General features: G+C 53.9%; 1 protein-coding gene across 3 annotated transcripts in view; it reads right to left on the bottom strand.

Moving 5' to 3' along the window:
• Positions 1-15,112, bottom strand: part of LOC122378333 (disco-interacting protein 2-like) — a 73,759-nt gene that overhangs the window by 25,544 nt on the left and 33,103 nt on the right. For all 3 annotated transcript variants that reach the window (XR_006256005.1, XM_043359289.1, XM_043359287.1), the window contains 3 exons: positions 13,564-13,704; positions 9,785-10,079; positions 448-548 (listed from right to left, as the gene is read on the bottom strand). Coding sequence is in view for 2 of the 3 variants with exons in the window: in XM_043359289.1 (XP_043215224.1) it covers positions 448-548; positions 9,785-10,079; positions 13,564-13,704 (537 nt within the window). In the remaining variant the exon portion in view is untranslated. The remainder of the gene's footprint in view (positions 1-447; positions 549-9,784; positions 10,080-13,563; positions 13,705-15,112) is intronic.

The raw sequence follows: 15,112 nt of genomic DNA, 5'->3' as shown, positions 1-15,112 counted from the left end.
AAGCAGAGCAGTTCTACGTCATATATGATAACTGTCAAGGCTCGTCGACATGCCGCATCAATCATGGCAGGAAGTTTCTGAATGTGGGCCGTGGACGGGCCACCGACTGACCCCATTTGCGCTAACAGTTATAGATCACAGGCGGACACATGATAGCCAGGTGGCGCCACGTGCTACAGAAAACTGACTCAGACGCAGCACCTGAGGCGTAATGAGATTCAGCGGAACTGTGAACTAGTTTTTAGCTGCAACTCCATATCTAAAAATACTCACGAAAAGATGAGGTGTACCATCATCAAAAACAAAGCAACTGGTTGCAAACATGCTTACTAAGACCAGCCCCAAGCCCTCTTAGCCAGCATGACCTCCACTCTAAAGGATCTGAGATCCCCTTTGTGGACACTTGCACTCCGCCGCTCCTCTGCCCACCCCAGCCGATCTACTCACAGGGTGCGAGGTTGTCCATGACCTCTGAGAGCTGTGTCATCTCGTCCCGGAGCCGTGCCCGCTGCCGGTCGTGGTTGGACGACTGGGAGCTGCTACTGAGCCTGTGGCAAAGAGGGGACGTGGTGGGTCAGTGAGGGGTTATCAAAGGGGACGTGGTGGGTCAGTGAGAGGTCATCAGAGGGGACCGGTGGGTCACTGACACCGTCATTGGTCACTGGTAAGGTATGTGATATGTATGGGTCACCAAAGCCAATAAGGAGTCATCAATATTCAGAGCACCACTTGACACGGTAGGGAGCCACGAATCATCAGTCGCAATGATACAGGATTGAAAGAAGTGGTTGAGGTGGAAATAAAATAAGCCATTTTGGGGTCACATCAGGAACAGGATCATATCATACGTTTGACTGTGTTTGTTTGTTTTGCCTACAGTCCGCTTAGAAAACGGAGAGGTCCACGGCGACCGACCAATAAATCACCACACCACAGCTAGCAACAGCAGGCTGACATCATAACTCGCCCATTCTCGGCGGCACAAAACACGCCAGATGCGGTGGCCGCGCTGCACAGCGCTCTGACGTCACACATTCCTAGTGTCTCCTGACGCACGGCCTATCCGCCGGCGTCGGGGCGACTTCTGCGCTATTCTGCAAACCAACCGTGCATTGGAGGGAGCGAGCCGCACAGTGTATTATCCCGGTTCTCTCGATATCGACGTAGATAGTGCACCTCGGGTTACCCACGGCGGGGTAACATAACGCCAGCTGGGTAACTCGATGCAGCGTAGAGGTTCAGTAACTATAACAATCGTTTTCCACAGCCTGTCGCTTCGTTTCCACCCTTCCGCACTGTCCGCCGCCTCTGAGCGCGCGCCTTGGACTGCCCGACCTGTTTTGCGGCCTGTGTACTGTGCGTGTCTTATCTCGCCTCGGCCGAAGCCCGGTCCCCTCCCCCTGGACCCGGGTCGTCAACCGCGCCACGACTCGGGTCTCCTCCCACCCCTCTGCCCCTCCCTCCCTCCACGTGCTGGCCATCCTCCGCTCCCTCTATTCGAGCCCCAAATCAAGCTAATAGGTGGGCCCTATTACTGATTAGGGTGTCTCATACCGTACGCTCCCCAGATCTGTTGTCCAGTATTGGCTGTTAATGGCCGTCTGCACCCAAATCGCGTTATCGTTCATATCCTGATCGATAACAAGACGCCAAAATCGCCAACGGAGCAGAATGTACGCGGTTATATAGGTATCCTGAGTGTTAGCAACGCACACGACGTTCGGCATGAACAGTGTTTTGTTCGCAGTTCCATAGCCTGCCGTGTCCGTCTGTCTGCTGTTTGCACTTCCCATCGGCCCGCCGACGCGGCGATTAGTGTTATGAGTTACGCCAGGTCCCCCTTCCTAGCGTCCGCACACACTGACGAACACTTCCCTTCCCCATGTCGCCTAACCCCCCCTCTCTCTCTCCCCACTCTCTCTCTCTCTCTCTCTTTCTCTTTCCTCTCCCTCCCTCTCTCTCTCCTCTCTCTCTCCCTCACTTTCCTCCCCGTCCGACGTCCGACTACGGGACGGACGGGCCCGTCCCACGGTCCCTCTCTTGTTTGTCGGTTTTCTGGGGCTGTAGCTTTATTACCGCAACGGCCGTCCAGAACCAATAGCACCACCGTGGCCACAGACCACCCTCACATCCACTTTCGCGTTTGACGAGCGTAAGACGGCGATAGTTGAAATTGACGTGTTTGACTGGCACCGCCATTGCGTCCTTTTTATTGACACCATCCGAAGCCGTGCTGCTGTCGATATGCATGGACCAGTGGACGTCATGCTGCTGGTGGCCTGGTGCCTGGTGCAAAACAGGGTCGCCAGGTGTCCTTAGGGTGTGTTATTCCCCAGCGACGGCAAAGTCCAAGTCGGCGCGGAGCCAAGCGTCTAAAGTCGACGCGGAGCCAAGCGTCTATGTGCGCCTGTTCGGCGATGGCCGCGCTGAGCGGCCGCAGTTCTATGCACACAGCATTGGTTAATGGTTTGCCCATCTCCTTATTCACTACCGCTTATAATTGCCATTGTTCCATAAATTTTTAATGGGTCAACATGGTTCAGGCATGTGGATGTGCCTCACCGATACGGTTCAGGCGTACCGGGCGTATAAATGAGCCCACATGGTTCACGCATGCGTGGCTTGGTGCTGCGTCGATATGGTTCACGCGTACCTGACGAACAGCGAGTTTGTAATGAGCAACATGGTTCAGGCATGTTGAATTGCCTCTCCGATACGGTTCAGGCGTAACTGGCGCATAAATGAGCCCACATGGTTCACGCATTTGTGGCTTGGTGCTGCTTCGATATGGTTCACGCATACCTGACGAACAGCGAGTTTTGTAATGGGTCAACATGGTTCAGGCATGTTGAAGTGTCTCACCGAAACGGTTCAGGTGGGTTCAGGCGTACCGGGCGCATAAATGAGCCCACATGGGTTCACGCATGTGTGGCTTGGTGCTGCGTCGATATGGTTCACGCATACCTGACGAACAGCGAGTTTTTAATGGATCAACATGGTTCAGGCATATTGAATTGTCTCCCCGATACGGTTCAGGCGTAACTGGCGCATAAATGAGCCCACATGGTGCACGCATGTGTGGCTTGGTGCTGCGTCGATACGTCGATATGGTTCAGACATACCTGGCGAACAGCGAGTTTTACTGTGTCAACATGATTCAGGCATGTTGAATTGCCGCACCAATACGTGTCAGAATACCGGACGCGTAGATGAGCCGAGATGGTTCAGGCATGTGTGGCTTGGAGCCGCGTCGATATGGTTCATGCATACTTTACGAACAGCTAATTTAACTGTCAACATGGTTCATGCATGTTGAATCGCCTCACCGATACGGGTCAGAGAACCGGGCGCGGAATCCAGCCGCCCACATGATTCAGGCATTTTTGGCTGAGGGCCGCGTAGATATGATTCATACATCACGACGAACAACGCAGTTAACTGTCAACATGATTCATGCATGTTGAATTGCCGCACCGCTACTGGTCAGGCGTCCGAGCGCCTAAATGAGCCCACATGATTCAGGCATGTCATGTGGCTGGGGGCGGCGTCGATATGGTTCATGCATACCTGACGCACAACGGATTTAACTGTGTCAACATGAGTTATGCATGTTGAATCGCCGCACCGATGCGTGTTAGAACACCGGGCGCATAAATGGGCCCGCATGATTCAGGCATGTTTGTTTGGAAGCTGCGTCGATATGGTTTAGACGTACCTGACGCACGACGGATTTAACTGTCAACATGATTCATGCATGTTGAATCGCCTCATCGATACGGGTCAAAGAACCGGCGTATGTGAGCCCACATGATTCAAGCGTGTGTGGCTGGGAGCCACGTAGATATGGTTCAGGCATGCCTGACGGGCAACGAATTTAGCTGTGTCAACATGATCATGCATGCTGAATTTCCGTACCGATACGGATCAGAGAACCGGTGTGGGGAAGCCCACATGATTCGGGCGTGTGTGGCTGGGAGCCGCGTAGATATAGTTCAGGCATACTTGACAAACAACGAATTTAGCTGTGTCAACATGATTCATGCATGTTGTATTGCCGCGCCGATACGTGTCAGAATACCGTGCACATAGATGAGCCCACATGATTCAGGCATGTGTGGCTGGGAGCCGCGTCGATGTGGCCTCACGCCGATATGTTTCGGCATACCGGTTGCATGAATGATCCCACGTAATTCAAGCGCGTGTGTCTGGTAGCCGCGTCGGTACGGTTCAGGCATACCTGACTAATAGCGAATTCTAACTGGGTGAACATGATTCATGCATATTTGGCCAATCGATTCTTCACGCCGATAAGGTTCAGGCATAACGGGGTACGGTTCAGGCATACCTGACGAGCAGCAAATTTAACTGGGTCAAACTGGGTCATGCGTGTTTGATAGATCAATTTCTCACGCCGATATGGGTCAGGCGGACTGGGCGCACAAATGAGCTCACGTGATTCGGGCGCGTGTGGCTTGTAAGCCGTGTCAGTACGGTTCAGTCATATCCGACGAACAGTGATTGAACTGGGTCAACATGGTTCATGCATGATCAATCGCTTCCTCGCGCCGATATGGGTCGGGCATTCCGGGCGCTTAAATGGGCGCTGCGTCCATTGTCCTCCCTGACTGCGTGAGGGGTTATCCTGTGCAAATAGCTCCCGACCGACTGCTTGCGTCGTGGGTCCCTTACCAGTGTTATCGGACAAACGGTCAACCACTCGTCCCCACAGAGGTGACCCCTGCGTCCCTCCCGCGCCTTCCCCTCCCCCTCGTGAACTGGCGGTGGTTTTACACGCCGCGACGCCCGGCGGCGGTGTCACGACGTGACGTAACGGCTCTATTACTGCTGACGGCCGAGTGTTGGCCGCCCGACCGGTGGGCGCGCGCAGCGGAATGGGTGGGGGAGCCCCGTCCGCGGAAGTACAGCTGGCACTCCCCGGCGGCCATCACAGCGACAATGCTTTGATGTGTGCATTTGTTCTGATGACGTCACCCGGCACCCAACGAATAGCGTCATTGGCTCCATCTTAGTCAGGCGGGGCGCCGCGTCGATATGGTTTAGACATACCTGACGAACAGCGAATTTAACTGACAACATGATTCATGCATGTTGAATCGCCGCATCGGTACGGTTCAGGCGTACCGGGCGCATAGATGAGCCCACATGGTTCAGGCGTTTGTGACTTGGCGCTGCGTCGATATGGTTCAGGCATATCTGACGAACAGCGGCTTTTACTCTGTCAACATGAATCAGGCATGTTGCATTGCCGCACCGATACGGTGCAGGCGTACCCGGCGCATAAATGAGCCCACATGGTTCAGGCATGTGTGGCTTGGCGCTGCGTCGATATGGTTCAGGCATACCTGACGAACAGCGAGTTTTACTGTGTCAACATGATTCATGCATGTTGAATTACCGCACCGATACGGTGCAGGCGTACCCGGCGCATAGATGAGCCCACATGGTTTAGGCATGTGTGGCTTGGCGCTGCGTCGATATGGTTCAGGCATATCTGACGAACAGCGAGTTTTACTGTGTCAACATGATTCATGCATGTTGCATTGCCGCACCGATACGGTGCAGGCGTACCCGGCGCATAAATGAGCCCACATGGTTCAGGCATGTGTGGCTTGGCGCTGCATCGATATGGTTCAGGCATATCTGACGAACAGCGAGCTTTACAGTGTCAACATGATTCATGCATGTTGAATTGCCGCACCGATACGGTGCAGGCGTACCCGGCGCATAAATGAGCCCACATGGTTCAGGCATGTGTGGCTTGGCGCTGCGTCGATATGGTACAGGCATATCTGACGAACAGCGAGTTTTACTGTGTCAACATGATTCATGCATGTTGCATTGCCGCACCGATACGGTGCAGTCGTACCCGGCGCATGAATGAGCCCACATGGTTCAGGCATGTGTGGCTTGGCGCTGCGTCGATATGGTTCAGGCATATCTGACGAACAGCGAGTTTTAATGTGTCAACATGAGTCATGCATGTTGCATTGCCGCACCGATACGGTGCAGGCGTACCCGGCGTGTATAATGAGCCCACATGGTTCAGGCATGTGTGGCTTGGCGCTGCATCGATATGGTTCAGGCATATCTGACGAAAAACGAGTTTTTCAGTGTCAATATGATTCATGCATGTTGAATTGCCGCACCGATACGGTGCAGGCGTACCCTGCGCATAAATGAGCCCACATGGTTCAGGCATGTGTGGCTTGGCGCTGCGTCGATATGGTTCAGGCATATCTGACGAACAGCGAGTTTTACTGTGTCAACATGATTCATGCATGTTGAATTGCCGCACCGATACGGTGCAGTCGTACCCGACGCATAAATGAGCCCACATGGTTCAGGCATGTGTGAATTGGCGCTGCGTCGATATGGTTCAGGCATATCTGACGAACAGCGAGTTTTAATGTGTCAACATGATTCATGCATGTTGCATTGCCGCACCGATACGGTGCAGGCGTACCCGGCGCATAAATGAGCCCACATGGTTCAGGCATGTGTGGCTTGGCGCTGCGTTGAGGCATATCTGACGAACAGCGAGTTTTACTGTGTCAACATGATTCATGCATGTTGAATTGCCGCACCGATACGGTGCAGTCGTACCCGGCGCATAAATGAGCCCACATGGTTCAGGCGTGTGTGGCTTGGCGCTACGTCGATATGGTTCAGGCATATCTGACGAACAGCGAGTTTTACTGTGTCAACATGAATCAGGCATGTTGCATTGCCGCACCGATACGGTGCAAGCGTACCCGGCGCATAACTGAGCCCACATAGTTCAGGCGTGTGTGGCTTGGCGCTACGTCGATATGGTTCAGACATATCTGACGTACAGCGAGTTTTACTGCGATATGGGTCAGGCAAACCGGTCGCCAAATGAACCCGTGTACCTGACGAACAGCGGATTTAACTGGGTCAACATGGTTCAGACATGTTGGTTCTCCGCTCTGTGTTACTGTGACATGGACGACGAGCCGGTATTCATACCCAGATGGAGCGGGTGGTATTGTATCAGTTATTCACTGTCATTGACTCTGGACACACACATCTGCCATGTGCGTCTCTGCACAACGGTCTATCCCACTGGCATTGATTCGTTCACAACATCAGCATAATCCATTCGCTTGACTCTTCGGCGAGTCAGCCATGCAGGCAGCAGGCTCCTTATATGACTAGTATCGCTAGCACGCTAGCCTGACTTACCGGCCATGTCCGTCTCCCTTGGTCCCCCTCTGCTGAGCACCAGGTACTCTGTCGCTCCACAAACCTGTCTCCCGGCCTTGTCTACTTTTCCTGCTCGCTCGTTTTACAGCGCTCTCGACGCTCGATTCCCACTCTCTCGCTTTGTCCGTCACCTCTGCGACCGCACAATCGTTTTCCACAGCCTGTCGCTTCGTTTCCACCCTTCCGCACTGTCCGCCGCCTCTGAGCGCGCGCCTTGGACTGCCCGACCTGTTTTGCGGCCTGTGTACTGTGCGTGTCTTATCTCGCCTCGGCCGAAGCCCGGTCCCCTCCCCCTGGACCCGGGTCGTCAACCGCGCCACGACTCGGGTCTCCTCCCACCCCTCTGCCCCTCCCTCCCTCCACGTGCTGGCCATCCTCCGCTCCCTCTATTCGAGCCCCAAATCAAGCTATTGACAGACAGGGAATCATGGCACAGCTGGTAGATGAATAAATAAGGCAATACAGCAATACCATGGCCACATGCGCTAGAGAATTCACAGTAACGTCAGGTTCAAACTCCTAAATTAGCTTGCGACAACCCTAGAGCCCACAAAGGCACCATAATAATGGGGACTCCAGAGAACGCAGAGTAAGTGTTGAGCCTACAGCTACTAGAAAAGTAAGCCGACATCGACGGCACCTCGGACGCCATACACCGCACCGCAGAGGCTTGTAGCCGCACCGGCGGTCAGCCAGGGTGTGTTAGTGGTCGGCGCACCCCCATAGGGAGCAGCACCCCACCCCACCACCGTGTCCGCATTCCTCTCCAAGCAACACCCGAGATCTTCTGACGCCATGGTGGTGGACGATAAATAGTGGGGGTCTCGGACAGGCAGCTTTGACACTACGCTTCGATCAAAATGTTGTTTTGGTCATTGCGGATGAATGGTTCAGAACCTGGCTTGAAGACAAACCCGGTGTCAATGCATGCATTTTAATAAACATAACTTCGCCGCTCGAAGTCCAGCTCCAGCTTACAACAAACAAAGACTCATGAGACTAGTAACAAGCTAAACTGAGCACCCCTTGCTAACCCTTTAACACTAATTCTCGGCAATATAGTGGCCGCATCTCGCTATGCTGAGCCCCGCTCTGCCCAAGGCCCCTTGGCTGTAACTCATATGCACTCCACCGAGGGATGCTGCCTGCGCAGCAGAGGCATTGCCGGCATTCCTTCTCTGATGTCCAAGCTAACTCCGCAGATACCAGTGTTGACCGGTGGATAACGGACTCTGCGCTCTTCCGCAGAGGGAAGGTCGAGGCGGAGGTGGTTGGAAAGACAGAGAAGAGACGGGCGGAAAGACAGAGATGGGTGATGAAGGTGGACGGTCGACGACGATGGATAGAAGACGGTGGTGGAATTTGGATGCTTAATAGGTTAATACAAAAAAAGATGGTATATATTGGGCTGTCATGTCCCGGCGTTGTCTCGCTGGCATTGCGTGGCTTTTATCGCCCCTGTCACAGCCCAGAACAATAGACAGCCAGCCACGGGCGACAGTGCCGGAACCCAACATTGACCGGATGTTGCGCGTCACGCATCACTCGCCGACTGACCGACCACCCAAAAACAAACCGATAGACCACCGATACCGGTCCACAATCGCCGCCACTGACCAATAACGAGCCACCACTACCCCTTACCCCGTCGGCTCCCCGCAGTGAAAGGCTTGTTCCACCCCGCGGTGCGCTGGAATTTCCGCCGGAGCGGCGCCGGGACCCCACCTGCGGCATTGTTTACATCACACAGCGGTCCGCCGACGGTCCGCGCGACGCGTGCAAGGCGTCTCTATCGGCCCGGAGACACCGGGGGTGCCGGAGACAAACAACCGCACCTGGCGGGTCTCTCTCTCTCTCTCTCTCTCTCTCTCTCTCTCTCTCTCTCTCTCTCTCTCTCTCTCTCTCTCTCTCTCTCTCTCTCTCTCTCTCTCTCTCTCTCTCTCTCTCTCTCTCTCTCTCTCTCTCCCTCTCTCCCGCCGTTTCCATCACCTGCCGCTGCTGTATGCTGTTCGAGTCGGAACCCGTCCTGAATGGATTGTGGAGCGCCGGCACCACATAGCGATCCGTAATGACTCTCCGTGGCTGTCAATGGGTGTGGAGTGCCGGGCCGCCTCAATAGTTTGCCGGTGCGATTCAGCCGCTCTATGGCGTGTGGAATATTAATTGATGTATCAGCAGGGTGTCGGCACCTGGCCCGAGGGGCAGACCCCGAGGGACAGATTGGGTGCCTCGGACGGGTGACGGGACGGCTGGTCAGGTGGCTGGTAGCCGACTGACAGCGCATAACGATGAGAGGTGATGTCATATCGCATACGGTCAGATCACGCGGGCTAATACACCCAGGACATCCTTGGTCATATGCTACGCAGTGGATATGCTAATGTCAGCAAATCCTGTCCTATCCATCCTGGGACATTACTTAGTCCTACTGCAGTCTACAGCCTGCATTGCCTCATATCCTGTCTGATCCCCTACTACTCCTTCCTTGATCCCTCTCTAGTCCCTGCTAACCCCTAGGTGCGCGGCGTTGTCCTCCCACCTGTTCTGGACGGTGTTGGGCTGCTGCGACTGCTGCTGTATCTGTTGTATCTGCTGTATCTGCTGCTGCTGTATCTGCTGTATCGGCGGCGGCGGCGGCTGCTGCGGTACGGCCGGTTGCTGACCAGGCAGGGGAGGCAGCGGCCCGGTGCGTGCCCTGCTCTGTGGCGGTGTGTCTCGCGCCGAGCCCAGACTGCTGGTGTCGGACGGGGGCGGGCCGTGGTGACGGGATCGGTCCACCTCGGGGGTGGCCGGCTCGCCCGGAACGGAGCTGTCGTCCTCGTCAGAACTCGAGTCTGCCAGAGGGGAGAGAGAGGGGGGTTAGATACCGAGTATAACACGGAAGTTTATCGACCGTCCCACCTTGAGTTCATTGGAGAAGACGGTGTCAGACACACAATACACCAGGGAGAGGCTGGGCTGAGCAACAGCGAAATACATACAGTGTGATTGAACTGGAACCCACCCCGGTAATCAGATTGGCCAGCATACGTATAATATAAACGGTGATGCTTTCGGTTGCGACTCACTTTCCACACAATCGATGGGATGCTAGATTTCTCAGGCACTACAGAGAAACCACAACCATACGCCGATTTCAACAGTAAATCCTGGCCACCAGCCCACCTGTCCCCCTCTCCGCACCGCACACAGCACGGAGAACAACTGATCGACAAAACACCGCACGTGAAACGGTTCACAAGGTCGCACCGGCCGGCGGACGCGGAACACTGGATCAACCACGGCACAAAACACCGCAAACACTGCAGAATGGAGCACACAGGATGGATCAGATGAGAGATTGGATGGGATCGCATTGGATTCAATACGTGCTGAACGTCACGGTCATACCACGCGACCGTTTTGGATAATGGGATCATTTTTCACAGGGCATCAGCCGCACAAATAAACCAGCACAATGCACAAAAACACGCATACATATGCATACAATCACTGTCATATCGTCAGAACAATGACGCAGAAAAAAAAAAACATTACAGACTACCGATCATATATCATAGGCCAAACAAATACACAAAGGCTTTGTCACACCGATACGAAAAACAAACGTACTCATCGGTACAAATAAAATAATCATCTGAACGCACTCACAGATGGCGGTTCTCTAAACCAGGTCTGCCACTCAGACAATGGAGAAATGCTGAAGTCACGTCACCCGAAGCCCTCACAGCTCTCCAAGACACTAGGCACCGTACGACGAACGTTCTCGATCCCATCATACCCACCGGCTCCGCACTTGACCCCACCAACGTCCGGCACTGTCCCCTCACTGGGCCGTCCGCACCGAGCCCGGTCACCAGCCATAAGAACCACTGTCGTGGCGCCAGACACGGCATATCCACGCAGCCAATCAGGACCACTGTGGCTGCAGAGGACTACAAGGAGATGGTGTGAGATCACTTCAGCGACTTCTGCATTGGGATGATCAGGCAGTCAGGGTCATGTCCTGCTCAATAAGGTTTGAATCGGGGTGGATTGAACGTGGGCGGCGGACGGGGCAGCTCATAGCTGATAATTGACAGTGGAATGTGCAACAGACTCCATATGGTGAATCATTGAGCGTGGGCGCGAGGGCTGTGTGGACGGATTTATAATTGGAATGTGGACGGACAACTATGAACGACAGGCAGTTGTCGATAGATGGCTAACTTCATGTAGTGGACAGTGGACTCTAATTTACTGGCCGTCCATCGGGCTGTAAAAGGCCACTGGACGGCGGACGGTGGACGGGTGAGGTTGGAAGAGACAAAAACAGCGCCTTGACGACACGGTTTCCGTCGGCTGCGCGCGTGAGTCATGGCCTGAACCGTGGCGCCGTCTGAGGAGTAGCCTTGGACCAACGTAAACTTGATGCTAATTTGAAGTTCGGGCCCAAATGGCTTATGCAACCGCTTGGATTCGTATCTCACAAACACTGCTTCAAAAGTTACGGCTGACAACTTCTTTCTAAAAGAGTAGGGCCAGGATCACTAAACGTGGACCACTTTCAAACCAAATGATAAATTGATAGGACGGCTGGACTGTGCCCAAGGCTTGCCTACGAATGAAACATCACGTCCACGCCACAATACGAATATCAATTCAAACACTGCACTGCAAGACTTTAGCTACCAACGAATAAAATGAAACCAGCACCAGCCTGCCATCTCACTGATACAAGCCTGGAAATCCCCAAGCATCCATGTCCGGTGGCGTTTCTCGAAGAACGCTCGGGCGTCTGGTGTCCCTGACGAGACAGGACGCGACCGGAGCATTTATTTGGGTTTCGTGTCTCTCGAGCGGCGTCTGACTCAGACCCTGTGTATTTATCCGGACTGACAGAAAAACGGCGGCATGCCTTCAGCGAAGAACACCACGCCAGCACACCCACGCGGCTCGTCTCGAAACTCTGAGAGATCACTCGGCGCTAACAAACTTGGCGCAGCAACTTTAAATGGAGGATTGGCGTCAGACGCTCTCTCCGCCTCGCCAGACGCGTCCAGTGCAGACTGGGGGCTCCAAGGACGGCACGGCGATCATGTCTGACTCGTCTGAGGGCTGTGGCGTGGGTCGCCGACCTCCAGCTGGCACACCCGGCCGGCCGTTCCGGTTGGGAGGAGCGCCGATGATGCTGTCTGAGCGATGACGCTGATTTGCCATCGGATGACTCACACATCAGTTTTGTCGTCACGTCATCGCACACTGGTTACACGACGGCTCACCAGCGGTACTGAGGTAGCTCGATTCAACGTCACACGGAGTGTAACATCTGCTGTGGGTCGTGGGAAGTGGTCACCCTCTGCGCTGCAGCCCTCCCCTCGCCGGATGCCAGCATTCAGCGGGGCGTCGCGCACTTACGCGAGCCATGACACACCAGGGAGGACGTGAGGCGTCGGTCGCTGCGTGCTGCGTACAGTCGCTGATAAGCCTACATGGAACGCTACCGTGGCGTATAAACTGAACACCGTCGTATAAACGAAATATTACCAGGAGCCAGCGCGGGAAGCGATTTCACAACACACTGTCAGGGGCAGGATCTCCGAACACATCAGCAATGACAAAGAAACAGCTGGAACGCAGCAAAAGGCCATCAGACCACTTGAGTGTGTCATTTGAAATTCAAAGCACCCCATGCCTCCGGGACATCCTACTGTGCTGGGTTCTGGGACCGAGCGCAGCGCACAGCTGAGCGCGGACCGAGTTCATAAAATGCAGGCCATCCATCATAGCCATTCGTCTTCGTTGCGACGCGATGTCCCCTGTCCATTGTGTCAAGGACTCGCTCCAGTACAAGGCCGTCGCCTCTGTCCAGTCGGTCCCAGATTTGTCCATAATTATTGGTGTGACGGTACGGAGGACCGTGGTCACGACAGCTGAATTAGGCAACCAGTGGGAACGGACTTCTAGCAGATTAAATGCGCGCGCGCAGTAATTGCACTACACGCGACAGAAAACTCCTTACAACCCACAAAAAGCGTATAAAACGTCCGAATGGAGCCACAAAGACAACTCTCACAATCACCAGCCCAGATTTCCCGACAAGGATTAAATGCGAGCACGCAACAACGAATGCACGACACGCAGCATAAAACGCCTCACTGAGGACAAAAGTACGAAACAACCTTGACTGGGACCAAAAGTCTTCACCAGCTCAAGTCATAAAGTTAATCCAACGCCATCGTACGCTTAGCAATGCTTCAAAATGACCAACCAATGCATTGCTGAGGTTTGTGGGCGAGCCCTTCAGCTCATGTAGGTTATAAAGGCAGGCTAGCTCACCGTTGTCCGAGTCCCTCCGACGCCGCCGCTCGGCCTCTGGACTGCGAGCCATCACCGACTGTCGTTTGGAGGGCATCGGTAGCTGCTTGGGCCGGCTCTGCATGGCCGCGATGGCCTGCTGCACGGCTTCCTGACGCACCTCTGCGGGGGAGAAACAACATCATCAGCATCACCGTCAGCATCAGAGACGCACGCCAGGGTAGGATAGTGGGGCGCAGGGCCAGGACACGTCACTGGGGCACATGTCTGATGTCAGGATACATAACTCAATCAAGACTCAATCAAGGTACTTGAGGTAGACATTATTCAGAGCAGAACAGGACAGGACTCAGTAGAACGGTAATGTTCACGACAGGCGACGACGGAACGGGGCTCAGTAACGAGAAAAGATCACCAGTTTACAACATGGAAACACAAAAACAACAAATAGGCCTCATTGGACGAATAATAGCATGTGGTAACAAAAGCGTCAAAAAAAAAAAAAAAAACAGCGGACGCCTAAATAGGTAAGGTGGCACACACGAACTGAAGGCGATTAGCACATCTTCAGGAATGTGCACAGCGTGCTAGTTGACAGGTAAAAAAAAACGTGATTATTTCACTAACAGGTGCCATGGATGGTCGCTGATTCTCCATCCTTCTCTTCTTTCGACTGTCTCGCGCTGTCTTTTCTCCTCTACACATGTTCCTTCCTTCCTTTTGCACGCTCGAGTAAAGAACATGAGAATCACGTCGGTTCTTTTCAACGAAAAAAGCAGACAAGGGAACAGCTGCCACCGCTTGTGCCAACCCAGTGTAATCCCGTCCTATGAACCAACAACGCCCCGCCGTACAAAAATGGCAACAAAAACACAATTCATCAATCCAAGGCGCCGCCGTCCCAGGCGTTTTCTGGCAATATGACAGGCGACACTCTGACCGCTGAATGCCGGCACTATCGCTACATGGATCAACATCCGTTTTCTGAATGTTATCGCTTTCATGTCACATGTAGAAACAAATGTCGGCTAAGTCCGCTCTTTTCCGCGGCCCAGAGCACCAAAAAGGGACCACAGACAGCGCCAGCAATTGGACCCGACCAAGCTAAATCATCAACACTAGCACAACACAACGCCCTGTCGTGCCCATAGCCCTTGCCATCGAGCTTGCTCGGCTCAGAGTCGGCAGTCATCCTTTAGATAAGGCTACCTCAGTCCAAATAAGGCCCACTTGCTAACGTCATACCACACAAGATGACATGCAACATGTGCCAGCATCGAATCTGAATCCGAAACGAGACTTTTTCACGCGGCAGTCGTGGCATTTTTCGTCGAGCTGCCGGATGTCTCGTATGCACAACATGAGTCAGCGACAACTGAACACAAGCCTCATTAGAATAGGCCATCAATCAGGCAGCATTACGGTGCTGACGGAGCTTACACCCCGGAAAATGACACCACAGGCATCGGCTGACGGTGTTACGCAGCTCGCCACCACATTATTTACAGCAATACGGTGACAGAATGGAACGAACAGTGAACACTTGTCAGACACGTGAGAGCAAATCGCA

The sequence above is a fragment of the Amphibalanus amphitrite genome, unplaced genomic scaffold (assembly GCF_019059575.1).
Source record: "Amphibalanus amphitrite isolate SeventyFive unplaced genomic scaffold, NRLGWU_Aamphi_draft 000058F_arrow, whole genome shotgun sequence".
Lineage (NCBI taxonomy): Eukaryota > Metazoa > Arthropoda > Thecostraca > Balanomorpha > Balanidae > Amphibalanus > Amphibalanus amphitrite.
Note: the sequence above shows the minus strand (reverse complement) of the source record. Positions and strands in the feature narration are given on the sequence as shown.